This window comes from Metopolophium dirhodum, chromosome 1 (assembly GCF_019925205.1).
Source record: "Metopolophium dirhodum isolate CAU chromosome 1, ASM1992520v1, whole genome shotgun sequence".
NCBI lineage: Eukaryota > Metazoa > Arthropoda > Insecta > Hemiptera > Aphididae > Metopolophium > Metopolophium dirhodum.
The window spans coordinates 114,058,817-114,073,646 of NC_083560.1; the positions used below are offsets into that span (position 1 = coordinate 114,058,817).

The 14,830-nt window shown below is 40.2% G+C and overlaps 2 protein-coding genes across 2 annotated transcripts; one reads left to right on the forward strand and one right to left on the reverse strand.

Moving 5' to 3' along the window:
- The first annotated feature begins 7,460 nt into the window (after positions 1–7,460).
- Positions 7,461–8,243, forward strand: LOC132951758 (uncharacterized). The gene has a single exon (XM_061023695.1). The coding sequence runs from the start codon at positions 7,461–7,463 to the stop codon at positions 8,241–8,243; it is 783 nt and encodes a 260-aa protein (XP_060879678.1).
- Positions 8,244–11,698: 3,455 nt separating this feature from the next.
- On the reverse strand, positions 11,699–14,196 carry LOC132951765 (uncharacterized). The gene is made up of 3 exons (XM_061023705.1): positions 14,150–14,196; positions 13,763–14,050; positions 11,699–12,128 (listed from the first exon to the last, which is right to left on the reverse strand). Exons 1-3 carry the CDS (start codon positions 14,194–14,196, stop codon positions 11,699–11,701), a joined length of 765 nt encoding a protein of 254 aa, XP_060879688.1.
- Between the last annotated feature and the right edge of the window lie 634 nt (positions 14,197–14,830).

The window sequence follows — 14,830 nt, forward strand, 5'->3', positions numbered from 1 at the left end:
ATTAGCCGGGTCTCTTACACGGTTTGTAAAATCAAAACCAAATAGCTTGGTGGTCTCAGTAGATTTGCCTGCAGCACATACTGATGCTAATATTGGTAAGTAATAACTGAAATAAATAAGATTTGTTTTACACGTTTTATACAATGTTCTATAATTTTATTTTAAATTTTATATTAAATAGGTATATTTAATATACAATTTACCTATATATAGCATGTAGGGTTGGTTGTAGACACGAGCAGTTATAGCTTTTGTTATGTTTTTGTTTTTTCCTGGAATATAGTTAATACAAATGAAGATACTAATTTGGAAACCAATAATGCCGAGAATAATGCAATTGAGTACATTGAACGTGAAACTGATTCTGAAACGTCTGAAACGGAAATGAAAATGGATCTTTCTTTTGATTCTAATGGTATTTTGTACATTTTTTTATTAATTCCATTTAACTTAATAATATGTTATCGTTTAGTTTTAACTTTTAAGTTTATAAAGATAATTATTTTTAAATAACAACTCCTCATATAAAAATACAATATCAAAAAACCACTAGGTATATAAGAACTAGTATGATTTAAAAAAAACTAAATATTTTATAGTTACTTAGAGAAGACCTAAAATAGGGTAATAGGTAGTAGGTACTATAATTAAATATTTATATTTAAATATATTAAATAGAATATCATTTCAAATAAATATATTAAACATTTTATGGGTAATTAATTAATTTTTAGAAAAGTAGGTTTTTGTTTAATGATTAAAAATAACCAACATAATAATAATAATAATAATTATTATTATTATTCTATAAATTTAACAATTTTTTTTTTTAATATTTGAATATGATCATTGATCAGATAAAGAGTTGGATTTAAAAGAATTAGAGTTTCCAATGGATAAAAGATATTTTCAAAAATAACAGTTAAAAAATTTAAAAAAATTAATTAAAAATATTGTATCGGTTTAAATTGTTTTTTTCTTTTTTTTGCAATGTGATATAACCACTGTATGATTACAACATTACACGTTTTCTTAAAAAAACTATAAAGAAATAAAATATAATTTTGTTCGACCATAACTTATGGTTAGGTTAAAAAATATATATATATATTCTAAATATTATTTCACTATAATATTCCCAATTTTAATATTTATTTAATTATAAGAGTATTCAACTGTCAATTCTTTTTCAAATGCAGGTTTTATCAATACGAGCAGTGACGATTTTGACAGTAGTGACGAATCAGAAAAATGTGAGATTGAAAGTAATTCTACAACTAATGAAGTAATATCAGCTCCTAATCCTACTTATAACTCGATTGATAAAGTAATATCTGGACCAGGAGATCTTTCTCAGACATTGGAAAATGGACCAAATCAACCTAAATTGGTATGTTTTCCCAAAACAAAGTATGGTAATCGGATGAGACATTTTTCTCTGAGTTGGTATAAAATATATAATTGGATTGAGTATAGTATCATCAACGACTCTATTTTCTGTTTTCCGTGTCGATTTTTTTTAAAGAATAATAGAGAAAAATCCATTTTTGTGAATGAAGGTTACAATAACTGGAAAAAATGCATTGGGTAGTAATAGTGGTTTAAAAAAACACCATATGAGTAATGATCATAAAACTTCCCATGCAATGTGGACATCTTATTTAGATATGAAAAAAGCAGGTAATGTTTCTGTGGCCTCTCTAATAAATGATGGACATCTGAAACTAGTAAAAGAAAACCGTAACTTCATTAAATCAATAGGAAGGGTTTTGTTGTATACAGCAGTACAAGGCATAGCTCAAAGAGGTGATAATGAAGGAGAAAGCAGCCTCAATCGTGGAAATTTTGTAGAACTTTTGAACCTTATGGAAAATTTTAATGATGAATTTAAATCAAAAAGAAGATCATTACCAAATAACGCCAAGTACACCAGTCCACAGATTCAAAATGAAATGTTGTCAATTTTTAATGATATGATCCAAGCCATAATAAGTGATGAGCTACAAAAGTCTCAATATTTTTCTATTATAGTAGATGAAACAAAAGACATAAGCAAAATAGAGCAGATATCAGTAGTTATAAGATACTTCTTGAATGGTGTAATTTATGAGCGTTTTATGGGCTACCGAGCAGCTGAGTCATTATGTGCTAAATCTCTTCTTGTATATATTAAAGAAATTATTGCCAATAGTAATATTGATATTATGAAATGTGTTTCACAAACTTATGATGGGGCCAGTGTAATGAGTGGACGGTTGAATGGGGTTCAAGCATTGTTTCGTGAAGAAGTACCTCAAGCCATTTATGTGCACTGTTATAACCATAGACTTAATGTCATTATATCCGATGTTTGTAAAAATGTAACAAATGTAAAAATGTTTTTTTGGTATAGTGGAGAATTTATATATATTTGTATCCGGTTCTTCTGTACATGCAAAATTTGTTAAAATTCAAAAAGATATGAAATACAAATCTATTATTGAGCTAAAAAGAGTATGCTTGACCCGATGGACGGCACAGGTATTTGCTTGTGTTTCATTAAAGAAAGTATTGAGCCCTCTTCTGGTTTTATTAAACAATTTAATTAATGAAAAGAGTGATAGAGCAGCTGAGTCAAAAGGATTACTTCATTTGATGGATTTCAACTTCATCTTTAATTTGGTTATGTTCTGTTATATATTAGGACTATTTAAAAATACAAGTGACTATTTACAGAATGTAAATGCAGAAATGGCTGAAAGTTTAACTTTAATTTCATCAATAAAAACTGTTTTTCAAAGTATGAGAGATGATGACTCGGAAATTAATGTCACTTTCAATAAACTTTATATTGAAGCTACTAATATTAGTAAAGAAAACAATATAACAATACCTACTCAAGATTCAAATAAGAACAATAGAACAAAAAAAATCCCAGAAAAGTTTCGGCAGTTTATTCTTACAGAAGAAAGTTCTTTAGAAAAACAGAAATTCATTTCAAAGTCTGATTTGAAACTTAATTTATTTTTACCAACATTAGATTACATAATTAATGAACTTGACAAACGATTTACAAATAATACAAATATACTATCTTCCATATCTTATTTGCATCCACAAAATGAAAATTTTTTAAATTATGAACAATTAAAACCTTTGGCCCTTCACTACAATATAGATTTAAAAATGTTCCAGTCAGAAATTAAAATACTACCTACAACTATTAAGAAATATGAAATCCAAAATAATATAAAAATTAAAAGCTTAATGAATCTGGTCGATCTCCTTGAAAAATATAAAATAGTATTTAATGAAACTTATAAATTAACCATTCTATCAATCACTATTCCAGTATCCAGCGCAGCATGTGAAAGGACTTTTTCATGTCTAAGAAGATTAAAAAATTATATGCGAAATTGTATGTCAAATGACCGACTCGTCAGTTTGTCAAGTATTTGTATAGAAAAAAAAATTGCCAAAAGTTTGGACCTAGATGATTTTGTTAATAGATTCTCTATTAAACATAAAAATAGAAAAATACTGTTATATTAGAACATAAATTATATTAATTGTATTTAATTTAAAGATTATGTCTATATATTGAATACCTATTTGAATTTTATTATTATTAATTATTATAATTATTAAAAGTATTATTTGTATTTGATTTTTATTTATGTATTTTATCAATTTTTTTTTTTTATTACACTTATTAGTGTACACTTATTATTGGCATAATGATAAACTATGGTATTTTTAGGTTATATACTTATATATTTATAGTAATGATATTCTGATAACTACCTTTTTATAATATAAAAAGGTAGAGGGCCCACCCTTACAAGGTACAAGGTAATATATTTAGATAGGGGGCCCATCTAACATTGGCCCACCTAGTGAATATTTTCTGACTACGTGCCTGGCTTTGTCACAGTAAAAATGCTTAGATTTTCTTCAACAGTATCCTTTTCTGATAGGAAAGTGAATCTAGTTGATACTTTGGTGGGTCAAAAGTAAAAATTTCCCAGTAATTTTCAAAATCGTGAAAAACAAAAAAAATGAAGGAAAAGCGGGAATTTTTACTCAAAATCTGTTTTTGAAAAAATTGATTTTGGTTTTTGGTGTAACTCTAAAACAAATTAACGTATATACATAAAATTTTCAACGGTAGTTTATATTTGCATTTTCTATACACGAAAAAATTTTCGAAAAATTTTGATTTGTTTTGAACTGTTTAGGAATATTTTCTGTTTCTAATTTTATTAGTCTTTTTTTCTATATGAATGTCAATAAAACTGTATTTGTTGGGTAGAAATGCTTGAAATTTAATACAAGGCTCCTACTATATTGTTACAATGATATTTGAAAAATATTAAAAATATTTAGACACAGTATTTATTTATAATCATTTAAAGTTCAAACATTGACAAAATACTGAAAAATCACGAAAATTAACAAATTATTTTGAGTTGAGAAATTCTAAAAGTTTTTCTTTTTAAATCTAAGATTTGAAAATGTAATACAAGATTATCCATAAGTTTATCTACCTTTATCAAAAAAAATATTTACAAAAAGTCAAATTAAATTTTTATGATCGTTTGAAACTCATATTTGTACAACATTTGATATACACTCTATTTCTCATGTAACGATTTTCTTATTTTGTTGTAATTAAAAAACGTGTGACTGACGACTGTACATACTTTAAAATTTCACTGAATGTTTATATTAGCATTTTCTATACACGATATATCGATCTAATAGCAGTTGAAAAATATTAAAAATACATAGAAACAATTTTTTTAAATATAATTTATTTATCAGTTAAAAATTCACGAGCACGGAGAAAAACAAAAAAAAATGAAGGAAAACCCGGAGTTTTTACGCAAAATCGGTTTAACAAAATCGATTTTGGTTTTTGGTGTAACTCTAAAACAAATGACCTTTATTATAGATTCGTGCAATTTTCACTGGTTGTTTATACTAGCGTTTTCTATACACAATAAATTTTAAAAAAATATTGATTTGTTTTAACTGTTTCCGGACATTTTCAGTTTCCAAAATTGTAGAGAAGAATTTTTTCTAACAATCGTAAGATGCACGTTATGATATTTTAATTAATTAGTTAAATAATTAATTGATCAAAAGTAAGAAGATAACTTGTTAATTTACCATGCGATATATTAGACTATTGGAATACGATATCAAAAATACGAATGTTAAAAAAGTTCTCCTCTACAATGTTTATAAAAGGTATTTTTACTGTAAACCGATTCAATAAGCCGTATTACTTGAAGAACAAAAGTATAGTTTTTATTTGTATACAATTCGGATACGAAGTGGCCGCACTATTGAACAAAATATGGCATAAAAACACGGTTTCGTAATTCAAGTAAAACGGCTTATTGAAGCGGTTTACAGCAAAACTACCTATTACAAAAATTGTAGACGAGAACTTTTTTAACAATCGTAAGAAATCCGATTTTTGATATCGTATTCCAATCGTCCAATATAATATATCGCTTCTAATTATCGCTTCTTGGCCTAGCAGCCCGACGACACCACACCCCTGCACGCGTTCCGCGAACGCTTCGCGGACTTTTCCAGAGGTCCGTGCACGGAGGAGGTGTGGTCGCGGTTCGTCGCCCTCGTCGACGAGATGACCGCCGAGGCCGCGGTCATTGTTAAACTGCCCGTCAGGCCGGAGGGCAGGTCATCGGGCAACAGGACTGCGATCGACCCGACAGACGCCAAGGGAATCCAGTCGCTGTATAGGCGTAACAGGCGACGTGCTGTCCGGCTGATCCTGTCGGGTGAGGGGCAGTCGTGCGAGGTCCCCGTTCCGGCCGTTGAGGAACATTTTCAGAGGACCTGGGCACCCTCAGCATGCGACCCCAGCATTTATGCGAGGGTGGACGGCCGTGACCCGGTACCGATGGGCCCGTTCCAGTATGCCGATGTTTCAAAGCGTCTCGGCAAGTTCGAAAACACGGCACCTGGGGACGACGGGCTCACGTACCGGTACTGGAAGCGGTTGGACCCAGGGTGCACGGTCCTCACGGGGATCCTCAACACATGCCTCAGGTTCAAACGAGTGCCCCCAGCGTGGAAGAAAGCCGTCACACTCCTGATCTACAAGAAGGGGGCGAAGGAGGATTTAGCCAACTGGCGGCCGATTTCGCTGAGCCGCACGTTGTACAAGCTCTACGTGGGATGTGTCGCCGGACGGCTGACGGAGTGGCTGGTGGCCAACAACGTCCTGAGTCCGTGCCAGAAGGGGTTTCTCCCGGCGGATGGCGCATTTGAGCACGTCCACACCCTCAATCGTGTACTCGAGAAGGCCAGGACACACGCGGCGGACAAGTGCGTGGCCTGGCTGGACGTGTCGAATGCGTTCGGGGCGATACCACACCCCGCGCTCGAGGCAGCGATCCAGGCCAGTGGAGCCGGAGAAGATCTCCTTCTGGCAGTGCGGGACATCTACTCCAGGGCCACGTCCTCAGTCAGTGTGGCTGGTGGGATGACGGGCGACATCCCGGTGCGCTCGGGCATTAAGCAGGGGTGCCTGCTTAGTGGCCTATTCTTCATCATGGCCATAGACCCGGTGGTGGCACGCCTGCAAGGCGCGTCGGCCGATCATCGGGTACTGGCGTTCGCGGACGACCTGTGTTTGATCGCCGACAGCCCGGGAGACCTCCAGTCGGCCATCGACGCCGCACGCGTCGGACTCGATATGATCGGCCTCAAACTTAATGCCAGCAAATGTGCCTCCCTGCACCTGTCCGGTAAGCGGCCCGTCGGTGTTCGGAACACCCAATTCCGGCTACTTGACTCCCCGCTTCGCCCGCTGGTCGAGGGCGAGGCGGCCACTTTTCTCGGTGCGCAGGTTGGGTTCAACATCGTGCCGCCCCTCTCCACACTCGCCGAGATAACGGAAATCGGCCTCAAAATATCCCGCAGCAAGCTGGCCCCATGGCAGCGCTTTGACGCCCTTAAAACGTTTTTCTATCCGTCTACAGTCCACCTCCAGAGGATGGGAACGTTTCCTAAAGGTGACTGGGCGAGGGTGGACAAGGTGCTCCGCCCGGAGATCAAGGCCACCCTGTACCTGCCGCAGGAAGCTTCAGGAGAATACATTTACGGATCGACCAGGCGTGGGTGTTGCGGGATCAGGCTCTTGGCGGAGGACGCCGACATCGCCGCCGTGGACAGTGCCTTCAAGCTGGTGTCCTCCCCAGACCTGAGGGTGGCCGAAGATGCTGCGGAGCACGTGGAGGAGGTGACAAGGCGGCGTATTTGCAAGGTGCCGACCATCCATGAAGTTGCCTCCTACCTGTCGGGTGAGGACGAGGGGGTGTTCCGGGAGTCTCGGGGCACGGGGGGTCAGCAGTGTGTGGTCGAGAGCGCGTAACGCCTCTAAGCGTCTGGGGGTCAAATGGTCGTTGGATGGGGCCCCGGCGATCACACACGGGGGAGCAGTGATGGGGAGGAAGCAGAGGCGGGCGGTCATGAGGACTGTTCGGGACACTTTGCGGCTCGGCCGAAGTGACGCCTTGATCGCCAAACCAGATCAAGGCAGGGCCGTCGAGTGTGCCGCCGCCCACGCGGCCTCATCGCACTTTTTGAAGGAGGGCGACTTCACGAGGTTCGCCGATTGGCGTTTTGTCCATCGCGCTAGGCTGAACCTCGTACCGCTAAATGGCTCTTCGTCATGGAGGGTCGGTGACTGCAGGTGTCGACGGTGTGGGTATACAAATGAAAGCCTAGCCCACGTCGTCGATCACTGTATGCGTTACACCGGCCTGTACATGGCGAGGCACAATAGCGTTGTCGCCCGAATCAAGAAGGCGGCGTCCGCGAGGTTTGAGGTCCTCTCCGAGAACCAAGCCCTGGGTGACCAGGGTTTGAGACCGGATTTAGTTCTGAAGAAGGGCCCAAACATCTATATCGTGGATGTAACAGTCCCCTTTGATAACCGCCTCGCTGCATTTGAAGTGGCGGTGGCGGAAAAACGAGCAAAATACGAGGAGCTTAGGGCTTGGCTCGCGGCGCGACATGGGTGCGAGGCGGTGGTAGTTCCTTTTATTGTGGGTGCCCTTGGCTCTTGGGACCCGGCCAATGACGCCTTCCTGAAGAAATTATGTAGTCGTTCGTATGGTACCCTGTTCCGGAAGTTGTGCGTCAGCGACGCCATTGCAGCTTCCAGAGACATTTATATTGAACACTTGTCCGGGGTCCGACAGGTCAGGGAGTTGCCCTCGTGACATTTGTATTTTTGTATTATTGTGTATTATTGTTTTTGTCGTTCTTAGCTGATTTTTATATACCATGTTTTTTACCACTATTTTTATACTTTTTTTTATATACTTATATTTATTGCTCTAAATACTGTTGTTCCCTTTATATGTGTCCCCCCTTTTGTTCTCTAATTTTTGTGGTTTTTTTTTTTTTTTTTTTTTTTTTTTTTTTCTCTGTAGTCCCCCATTTTACTGTTTCACCATAAACATTATTAAATAAAATCTGTTCTTATCAGCTTAACGCGAAAGCGACCCCGTGAAGAACAGTTCCCGCCTAACATATACTTTGTCTTACCTGATTCGGACGTGATTCGATCGACCCTCTCTGTTCTAATTTGGTCTCTGTTGTTTTGTGTTAAACCTTGGTGGTTGCGGTGTGGTTTGTGACGTCTTCTCCGCATTAGGCTTTGGCGTCAAGTGCCGTGCCTCGTGCTGAGTCAGCCCCCGGACAGAGTCTATAATCTACCCGGGGGTGAAGCGCGGATTAGACGCCACGACCAGTGTTGCTGGTGGTGGCACACCTTAAAAGCGGAGTCCCTCGCCTGGGATACCTCCTGGAGGCCAGGCCATACTCCGCCCGCCAACGTGGTGCAATCCACGATAATATCTACCACAATGCCATGATCTTTTAAACACAACCACACTGACCGGCAGAGACCACCAGGATCAGCAGGTCCGGCTGGTGACCACTTTTTGGCCCAGCCGTTTTTTCGTTCGTGATTTCTTAGACCTGCTGCCGCCGTCTCTTGGATCAGCGGGTCCGGCTGGTGACCACCTCTTGGCCCAGCCGTTCTCCGTTTGTGATTTTTTCGACCTACTGCCGCCGTCTCTTGGATCAGTCAGGTCTGGCTGGTGCCCGCCTCTTGGCCCAGCCGTTTCTCGGTCCGTGGATCATCCCTGCCGTCCGGCTGCCACCGCCTTTTGGTCAGCCCGGCCTTCAGTGGACATCCCAACTCCTTGAGTCTTTTCTCGTATGGCCGACCACACTGGCAGTAGCCAGGTGGCCGGTCCATCGCTTCGGGCCGACCCGGTGCCGCCACCAGACCGTGACGAGTCGGATAGCGACTCAGTGTCCGACCGTGGTAGCACCGCGGATGGCCCCATCGTGAGCCGCTGGCAGCCCACGTTAGAGGGCCACACGCTAGTGTTCTGGCTCCCTCTGCCCACTACCGTCGAGTGCCCGCACGCCGACTGCTCGGCCAAATTTCGCGCCAAGGTATGGACGAGCGCGAAGCAATCCATCACCCGTCACCTCCGTGAGTTACACGCAGAGGCGGAGGATACGTCGGTGCGCTGCGTCGGGTGCGGGATCGTTCTCGGCGTCCGGCCCGGGGCGCACAAATGCCAGGTCCCGATTGAGGACGCTGCGGACACAGCGGACCGCTTCGCGTGCACGGTGGCCGGTTGCCCCGAGTCTTTCCCCAGTAAGCAGGGACTGACCAACCATCTGCGCAACCACCGCCGTATCGACGCACTGGCCGCGGCCGCCGTGCCGCTCCCGGTCCCGGCGACGCGTCAACGGTTGCGCTCGGACCGAAACCCCCGTCCGGCGCGTGGAGGAGACGCTCGTGTTCCGGAGGCAGTGGACGTGCCAAGGACACCGGCTGGTACCAGACCGCCGGCAACAGGCGGTACGTCCCCACTGCCACCCACAACCAGTACTGAACCAAGGATACCGGCTGGTAACATACCGCCGGACACAGGCGGTTCAGTATCGTCAGGAGGTGCGCCAAGGGCACCGGCTGGTGACAGACCGCCGGACACAGGCGGCGCACCCCTGTCACCGCTTCCCACGCTCCTGCCCGCCAGCACGAGGCGTGCGACACCGGTGAAGCCGCGCGGGGTCGGTGACAGACTGTCACTCCCGCTGCCGTCTCTACCTCCGCCACGTCGCGAATCGCCCAGGAACGAGGGCTACAACGTTGTGATTGCGAGCCCGGAGCTGTGGCGGCCGCGTACTCCTCCACCGACCTCGGATAGCGGCTCTGACTCGAGTGGGCTGGCCCCGGAGGACGATGACCTGTTGGACGTCCCCGTGCCCGAGCTCGACGCGGCCGCCGAGGTCCCCGACGATGGCGATCAAATTCTGCAGCCCGACGACACCACACCCCTGCACGCGTTCCGCGAACGCTTCGCGGACTTTTCCAGAGGTCCGTGCACGGAGGAGGTGTGGTCGCGGTTCGTCGCCCTCGTCGACGAGATGACCGCCGAGGCCGCGGTCATTGTTAAACTGCCCGTCAGGCCGGAGGGCAGGTCATCGGGCAACAGGACTGCGATCGACCCGACAGACGCCAAGGGAATCCAGTCGCTGTATAGGCGTAACAGGCGACGTGCTGTCCGGCTGATCCTGTCGGGTGAGGGGCAGTCGTGCGAGGTCCCCGTTCCGGCCGTTGAGGAACATTTTCAGAGGACCTGGGCACCCTCAGCATGCGACCCCAGCATCTATGCGAGGGTGGACGGCCGTGACCCGGTACCGATGGGCCTGTTCCAGTATGCCGATGTTTCAAAGCGTCTCGGCAAGTTCGAAAACACGGCACCTGGGGACGACGGGCTCACGTACCGGCACTGGAAAAGTGGTACAAGAATTGTAGTTTTGGTGACGGTTCGAAGTGGGAATACTCTACCCGATTGAATGACGCGGTACGCAGCGGCCACCAGTACAAAGTACAGGTACCGCAGCGACCAGTCTACACTTTTCGTCAACCGCCACTACGGGCTACAGCGCGACAACGCCAACTCCCCCACCACGCCACAAAGGCACAAGGTGGGACGGGAAGGCGAGTCGCGTAGAACGAGTACCGGCCGTCGTAGACCTACTACAAGCAAAATAACACACGTCGTGAACAGTGAACACACACCACGATTACAATCAGATCGATACCTGAACTATATAACCCGCCGTCCGTTGTTTTCTTTTTTTTTCTTTTAATATTTTTTTCTGGTGTATACCTATACTATACATATGTGTACCCGGTACGGGGTGAAATAAATACGACCTCGTTTACCCGAACTTTGCGTTACTCATTTCAAACGTTCGAGTGCGAACACCACCCGTTCTACTCCATCAACGACCGGCTCTCCGCGGACCACCTGCCACCACCGTCGTAGCCGCGTCATGAATGTGCACAATATCCTCGCCTTAGGAAAATATCTGTTTTTGTGCAAATCGTAGGTACTCGCCTTTAGACGGTCGTAATAACTCGAGTTTTGGACTTAGAGCTCTGCAAGTGTTATGGTTGCATTCGGGGGGACCTCAGCTATCTGGGCTTTATATTGAAAAAATTCAAACATCATTCTATATTCTTATCTTATCTGTAAGTAGCCTTCAATTGTATTATAAATAAATAGTACGTTTTTATCGACTATCGGACTATCCAAAAAAAAATATATATATTATAACACTTACTATTAATTATAATATTCTAAGTGAAGAATCTGTTGAGATTCGCTACACTATAGGGTTTAATTATATTGGGTGAAAGAGGAAAAGCATCATCAGCTTCGGAAACATTTAGGCTCAATTTGTCCCGACCTGGCAGTGCTCTTTTATCTGGAAGGATCAAAGTAGAATTTTCCATGAGATTTTGAAATCCAGTACTTTTAAATACTCCTCCGTCCGATATACGACCTTGACAACCAACATTAACGTAAATAAAATTATAGTTAGCATCTACAATAGCAAATAGTACAATGCTAAATGTGCCTTTATAATTATAAAATTCACTTCCACTTAGTATTGGTGCTTCAATATCGACATGTTTTCCGTCGATAGATCCGCCGCATTGCGGAAAATTCCCAATTTTATTATAATCAAAAGCTCTTTTTTTTACATTCTTCTGAGCTCGAAGGCATCTAAAATTATGATATCAAATTTTCATTATACGTTATATTTTATTCCTTTTAATTGTATGTCTACAAAATAAAATTCCAATTTGTATGGTGTATTGATAATAATGTCAACTATTTATGAGAAACCTTATTTTAAATTTTGTATAAAATATATTTAATTTATTCATATTAGTGATGGGTCGAACTAATTGAATCTCAAACCAAACCGAACCCTTGATGTTTGGTTCAGTTCGAAATTCAAACCAAACTATCTAGCATCTGTCACTGTAAAAAATAAATAAATAAAAAAAACATACATCATTGTAAATCAATACATTCATCGCTTCGCTCAGAATCTAGAATAATAAATCATCTAAATTTATTGTAACTACAGTTACATAGACTTAAAAATTACAATTTTGAATAGATAATACGAAAAATTAAAATGTAATAGTAATAATTATGGTTGATTTAATTTGTGGGTGCAATGCGTACATGATAAAACATTTTGTGTATGAGTTCGAGTTTGACTTAAAATGGTTCTAGATTCGGTTCGGGTTCGAAAAAATAATTTTAAGTTAGGTTGAAGTTCGGTTCGATTTAAAAAATCATGGTTCGACTCATCACTAATTCATATTATATGAAAATGATTAAATAAATAATATTAAAAATGAAGATATTGAAATTATTTTATTGTTGGTTTACCAAAATGACTGTGCAACCAGTGATGATGAGGATGAACAAAGTATTGAGGTATGCACAACTATTTCAAAATCTAATGAAAATGATGGAGCTACTAATCCATTGGAAGTGGATGAAATCAATGAAGAGCCAATGCAAATGCTAGCTAAGTTATGCTAAAAATGTATCAGACACTCCCCCCAATAAGTCGGCGAAAGTATCACATAAGTACCTAAAACCATCCAAAAGCTCTAAAGAAATTGAAGATAAGTCTCAAGACGTATTTGAAATGATGAAATATATTCAAAAAAGTCGCATGGAACGTGAAGAGAAAAAATTTGGATGAATTTGATGTGTTTGGTGATTTAGTGTCACGCAAATTGCGTGTTTTTCGTACGCGTTATGCACAATGCACGGTGCAGAATTTAATGAGATGGGAAAATACGATGAACCACCACAGAGAAATAATTGATATCCTCTATATGACAATAATTATCACGGTAATACCTCATTAGTCATTAGCTTCCGCATCGAACGTTTCCTATTCTAACCCTCCAAGCGTCCAAGAAGTTTTAGAATCAACTTCAAACATAGATGTGTCTGATAATTTACAATGGAAAAATCCCTCAGAATAATAAGAAAATAAGTTAAAGTTTTCATTTTTTTTTTAACAGTTAAATTATTTTTTATTTTTTAATATTTAATTTTTTTTAAATTAAGTGCAGGTACCTGAAAAAAAAGTTTCTATTTTTTTTTTATATTTTAGTTTTAGCTACGTTATTTAAAAGTTATTATTATTTTTTGTCATTGTCATATCAAATATTTTTCGTAGTACTTCAATTACAACAAATACAGATATTTATTTGTAAAAAAAAACAATTATAATATATTTATTTTAATAATTTATTTATGTATGTGCTTACCTTATTATACTCCGAAAGAGCATTGACTATTGCTTCAAAAACTTCCAGAACTACAAGAGATATTGACTGAGTAAATGAGTGCTCAGGTAAGAGTCTCCCGTCGCCGAGAACCTTAAAGTCAAAGCTAAATGTTCAGTCACACTAATAGCAGTTCTCCAATTAGTATTTTGTTTGTGAATTGCTGGACGGATGAGACATATTAAGTTTTCGAAATCTTCAGTTGACATCCTCAAAAAGTTTTTAAAGCTAGATCGCAATTCTCCATTCAAAACAATATCATCATCTTGTAAATTTTTTAGAAGTTCATCGACACCAAACAAATATCTTTTTTGTAAAGTTGGTCTTACCCAAAAACGTCTTTTAATCTTATTATTTATTTTTTTACTTAAGTAACTGTAGGTAAATATACCCAGCTCCCAACATAACATAACATAACATTACTTATGTAAATCTTCATCGTCTTCAATATCTCTTTTCAATTTCCACATTTTCACTCACAGTAAAAAAATTAAAAAAACTTATAATTACGAAGAGTTTAGAAAGCTAGAACTCTAAAGACAGACTGAATGACCACGAATGAACGAAATAAAACGACGAGTTTATATTTCTGTATGGATAGTTGAAAATAAAAACAAAACACAAACAAATGTTTGAACTTTGTTCATGTCTTGTTTAATTTTTACTCAACTCACTATGGACACATGTTTTGTTTGTATTTTATTTTTTTCAAACTTCAAAAAGAAGGGTTTGTGTTTTTTTTCTGTGTCTTCTTTGTGTGGACCCGGCATAACATGTCTTTTACGTATTGTAGAAATGTCGAAAAATTTGCAATATGAAATAAATGAATATTTTATATGCTTTATTCTTACTTCAAATAAATCTGGTTTAAATTTAACTGAGGAAATAAAAAACAATTATAATTAATGCACTTGGACCTAAAAAATTGCCGTGGCCAAGCATACGATAATGGGGCAAATATGGTCGGCTGAAAACAGGGAGTACAATCCCGAATAATTTCAGAGAACCCGAGAGCTTTTTTTGTACCATGCACTGCGCACAGCCTTAATTTACTTCTCGGGGACATGGCATCGTCTGTACCGGCTGCTATGACATTTTTTGCGT